The sequence below is a fragment of the Penaeus vannamei genome, chromosome 26 (assembly GCF_042767895.1).
Source record: "Penaeus vannamei isolate JL-2024 chromosome 26, ASM4276789v1, whole genome shotgun sequence".
In the NCBI taxonomy this organism is placed as follows: domain Eukaryota; kingdom Metazoa; phylum Arthropoda; class Malacostraca; order Decapoda; family Penaeidae; genus Penaeus; species Penaeus vannamei.
The window spans coordinates 26,352,190-26,357,189 of record NC_091574.1 but is presented as its reverse complement, the minus strand read 5'-3'; the positions used below and the strand labels follow the sequence as shown (position 1 = coordinate 26,357,189).

The 5,000-nt window shown below is 45.0% G+C and overlaps 1 protein-coding gene across 1 annotated transcript in view; it reads left to right on the top strand.

Moving 5' to 3' along the window:
- Positions 1-3,697, top strand: part of LOC138866648 (cell adhesion molecule Dscam2-like) — a 240,292-nt gene extending 236,595 nt beyond the window's left edge. Inside the window, exons 33-34 of the mRNA XM_070139815.1 lie at positions 437-731; positions 1,700-3,697. Coding sequence (XP_069995916.1) covers positions 437-731; positions 1,700-2,133 — 729 coding nt within the window. The 3' untranslated portion in view covers positions 2,134-3,697. The remainder of the gene's footprint in view (positions 1-436; positions 732-1,699) is intronic.
- The last annotated feature ends 1,303 nt before the right edge of the window (positions 3,698-5,000 follow it).

Here is a 5,000-nt window from a genome sequence, read left to right as displayed (position 1 = left end):
ATCATCATCTTTGTTATTAGCTTCATTTTTCTGGTTATTTTTGTTCATTTTATTTATTCATATATTTATTCATCTTTATCATCATCATCCTCAACATCGCCAGAACTCGTCGTCATTTCCACACCCACCATCACCCCCTCGCTGCCCCCCCCCCTCGCCCCCCTCAACTCGTCGTCATTTCCACACCCACCATCACCCCCTCTCGCCCGCCCCCCTCGCCCCCCTCAACTCGTCGTCATTTCCATACCCATCATCACCCCCTCTCGCCCCACCCCGCCCCCCTCGAGACCGCGCCGCCGTCCGCCCGGCAGCGACTGCGCGACCGCGACCGACAGACGGCCCTGCATCACCCATCCCAGTCACGCGCCATCACGCCCTAGCCCTAAGTAAGCGTTCCTGTCCCTCCGCCAACCCTTCCCGACGTGCCCCTCATCAGCCCAGTCGACCCACGCCCAAAAAGAGCCACGGGCGTAGCGGCAGTCGCGGGCGCGGTGCGGGCGGTCCCCGGAGTGAAAGTGAAGAGTATGACTCCCTGCAGTCAGATACGGACACCGAGCACGCCACGTCCTCGCGCACGGAGTCCTCCATCCACCTGGACTCCGCCACCCTCGAGAGCCACCACACGGCGCTCCACCTGCCCCTCGACCCCCACCTGGCCACGCTCGAGCCCCGCCCAGACGCCCAGGCCGCCCACGCCGCACGCAGGCCGGCCGCCAGGACCGTCCACCACAGTGAGTGCTCCTCCTGAGTCGCTCGGCCTGTAGTACAGCATGTAATCAATGTTCACTGATAAAGGCGACGCCAGATTCTGGCCCACGAAAGAAATCACAGCGGTTCAGGTGCGACGGAAGCCGCAGGAACCCTTCTTGAAACACCCGTGCGTTCCTTGTATCATTTAAGCCTCACTCGTAAGAGCCGTGATGTGATTTCTTTAGTGGACACATCTCTACGGACATCACCTCATTCGTAGAGGCTGCATGTTTTGCTTTAGTATGCCACTGTGACAATCCTTTTTTCTAAACCCTTGTTCACTCTCGCCATAAGGGAGGAAATGTAAGCCGAGGATTAGAAAAAGTCTAGGAAGCCTCATTCTATTAGTTAACGCAGGGCTAGAAGCAGAGAACATACTATTCAATAAAATACAACAATAAATCCCATTTCCTTTACGCAATACGTGTAGTGGAGATGCAGTGTTGTGCCTGAAAGAATGTCGCAGGTGAAGTTAACACACAGCACCTGCATGTCATGTCTCATCCAGCCTGCCGATGAGATTGAGAGGCAAACAATATTATACGTCATTGTCTATGCATCATATTATTCGTACATGGCAATTACTAATTAACTAATTAACAATTTAGATGTAAAGATGGGAGCGACCATCCACCTGCTCTGGCCCTTAAGTAGAACAAGGTTGCCGACCCTGTAGGCTATTATAATCTGAACATTAATTTGCTCTTCTATTTTCGTCAATTCGTAAGAGGTGGTATTGTACTCTCCAATTGTATCTACCTTATCTTCTCCTTATCGGGTCAGGTATTGCTTCGGGAAATCTATTTACGCATGTGATTAGACTTAGTCCATTGTACTCATAAAATCAGTTAACTGAATCATGTTCCGAAATTGTTTAGACACCTCAGAAATCTCTACATTAAAAGGCATCCCCTTTCGAAGGGTCCACCGTAAACGCCGTCTTTTGCAGACCTGATCTACCACGCCCCCGAGTCCAGCACGTCGACGGAGCCCTCGCCCATCCTGGAGCGGAAGTCTTTCCCCCGCAAGAGCGACGGGAACAAGCTGGGTCGCGGCGGGGCCTTCCAGGGGCGCGGCCTCAGCAAGATGGTGGCCAGCATCCGGGGCGGCACCCAGGAGACCTCGCTCTCCTTCCCGAAGGCCGGCCACGCCTCCGACTCCAAGAGCTCGGACGACGGCAAGTACGGCTTCGCGCGCCAGATCACGCCGCCCGTCGGCTTCTCCAGCAGCCACAACGAGCTCTCGGAGGCGGAGTGCGACCTGGAGATGAGGCGGAGGAACAAGGAGGCCGAGGCCGCCTCCGCTGCGTACGTGGGCCACTCCAGGTCGCAGTTCCGCTCCTACGTGTCCGGCAAGGAGAAGGACTACAGCATCAAGGTGTGATAGGTTTGACAAGGACAACAGACACTAATTATCTCTTGAAAATAGATCTATGAACATACGAACTGACCAAAACTACGCGTTTTAGGGTCGACGTTTCCAGTGTGTTTATCTTAACATTGTGTAAATGTGTAAATCTGTTTAGACATGAGATTAAATACTATGTATCTCTGTAAATGGCTGAAATGATCGCTAAAGTCAGTAAGCTGTCTGGTGGAGATATGAGAGTGTTTGTAGAGGAGATGATGTTTACAATATTATTTATCCTCACTGAATTTGCAGCGAGGATATTGTTTGTTAACTTTCTGATGGACAATGAGAAATTTATCCATAGATTTAACGTTTATGAATAATGTTTAAGTGTCATTTTTATGAAGGACAATAGTCTCAAAACTTTCTTTTTTAAACAGATTAGGAGACAAATATATCTATATCACTAACAAATAATTCAAACCAATGATGACTATTCATTATGGCGACACCACAATCCATTTTTATCCTTATGCCAGTATTGTAATAAATGTGATCAAACAGGATTCTTGTTTAGATCAGACTTGTCATGCAGTAATTATGTGGACGAGGGAATCAATTGGAGGTCCAGTACCACCATGTACCGCATTTCCACTGTCATGGCGAGGTCTGTCATTTCTTATTTCTTCGTCTAATCAAACCAGCCTCCATCTTTTTTATAAGCCAGTATGTTTGAATGAATACATCCTAGAATTTTCTTTTCGTACGAAGGCGAGGCTTGGGTCTGACAAAGGGAGGGAGGGAATTTCAGCGACGTGCTCCGATATCTCCGCCAAACTCGCCGTCTGCCATTTCTAACAACAAAGTCGGCTATATTTGTACCGGTGTCTGAATGTGCCCTCATAGACGTGGTGCCAAAACTTATCATGATGTGTCTTTAGATGCGAAAATCGTTGTTGAATGGAACCTTTATATGACTGTTTTTCAGTTATTTGTAAATGTGATTGGGATAGCTGGAGTATTAAACCTTTATTTGATTGAAATTATTCAGAAAGTGTATATAATCTTTCCACATGTTCACTTGCAATGGAAATTAACGTTTTACAGTGCAGGACTTTCGGAAAGAGACAGTTATGCGCAGCAACCTGATCTTGAAAGGTAGTTTGAAGACCTGCTCAGTTGTTTTCCAGGGACAAAACGTGGATAAAAACCGTTCCCATATGTTTGTGATTCAACTTCGCGGAAATATTTGTTGTGTCCCCTATTACCTCATTCTTCCTCTTAAGAGCTCTTGGTCCTGCAGCCAGTTCGATGTTTCTGTAATACTGTATGATCCCCTTTACACACAATCATATTATAGCTCCAAAACGTGATTGTTCAGCCATATGAACGAACAGTTCCACACACAAGGCAAACACCTTATTTCTCCAGTTCTTTGATACAGTTTTGTTCTGTTGCCACCACAGAGTCCAGTACACCAGCATTGCCAACACTTCCAACAACGTGTAGTCTTCATTTCCCATCCACATGAAGCTTGTGATCATGTGCAAAGTTTATCCGTGTAAATCTGACATTTTGTAATTAACAAATATAATCATTCGATTAAAAGATATTTGCTTTATTATCCAAAACTTGCACACTAGAAATTATGTGTGAAGATGTAATAGCATACGTGTTTTAATTGCAATGTAGAACTATAAAATGTGTTTTCTCCTATAAGATACCATTTGTTAAAGTCAGTAACCCTGTGCCAATAGGAGCTACTGTTTTACGTGACTGTCCACGGTCATATTTTACTAATTATTATGCTATAATATTGTGGAACTCGTTTGTTTTACATCATTTGCACTTGAGACTGTAGTGATTCTTCCCAGTGATATTCAATATGCCCCGAGTTCCTCTTCTGATCTCCAGTCTGTCCTTTATCATCCCTCTCCTCTATCTCCCTTTACTGCTATTCTGCTGCCTCTTTCCTGCTCTGCCTCTCATTCTAGGTATTCTTTCTTTTCTCTGTTCCTTCAGTTTACAACTATGATCACTAGCGGGGACGTAGGAAATTCATAATCAAGTGGGGTCTTGTGTTTTCCATATTTTCTGTTCCTCTTGACTTACTCTTATTCCCCTTTCGTCCGTGTCAGTTTTCTCCCCCCTTTTTTGTCTCACTCTTCTTTTGGTTTTCTTTTTTTTTCTTGAATTGCTTTCCCACAATTCTATATTCTTATCACATTCTAATTTTCGGATTTCTTGCACTCTTTGTGTGCCCTTTTCGCTTCAATCGATTTTGTTATAATCCGACGCATTCTTAATTATTACATTACCCTATCCCAAAGTGTAATGAGTTCTATTGTATATAGTATTTTCAATTGTCGTATAGAGACCTTTGAAAATTTCATACTGTACAGACTAAATTTGTTCATTTCTTCTTCTGAATGTATTCTTGTACGTTTTCCAAGAACCTTTCTGAGAGCATCTCTTCTTGCCAACATAGTTGTTGCAGCCTCCCCTCTGTATGTGCCCTTGATTTCTACGGGAGGTCTTCGTGTCACACATTCACAATTATTAGGCTATATTTACATCAAATAAGTCGATCTGATTCAAGATGATTTATGATACACTTTGAATGAGCACTAGTCCAGATTGTACCGGATTCTCTTAGCAACTAAGAGAATCCGGTATGTTGCAGAGTCAGGTACACTGAGTCATCCGTAGAATACATTTTTATCAATCAATCACAGTGAGTAAGCTACGGCAACTACTGTTCATTCATGCAGGTGGACGACATCTATCTTAAGAGAGCCCTGTAACTTATCTCAGGCACCGCAGCCACGGAGATAGCTATGTGGTAACTACACTGGAAAGAGGTTGCGGCTGAATCATCATATACAGATACTTTCGATCAT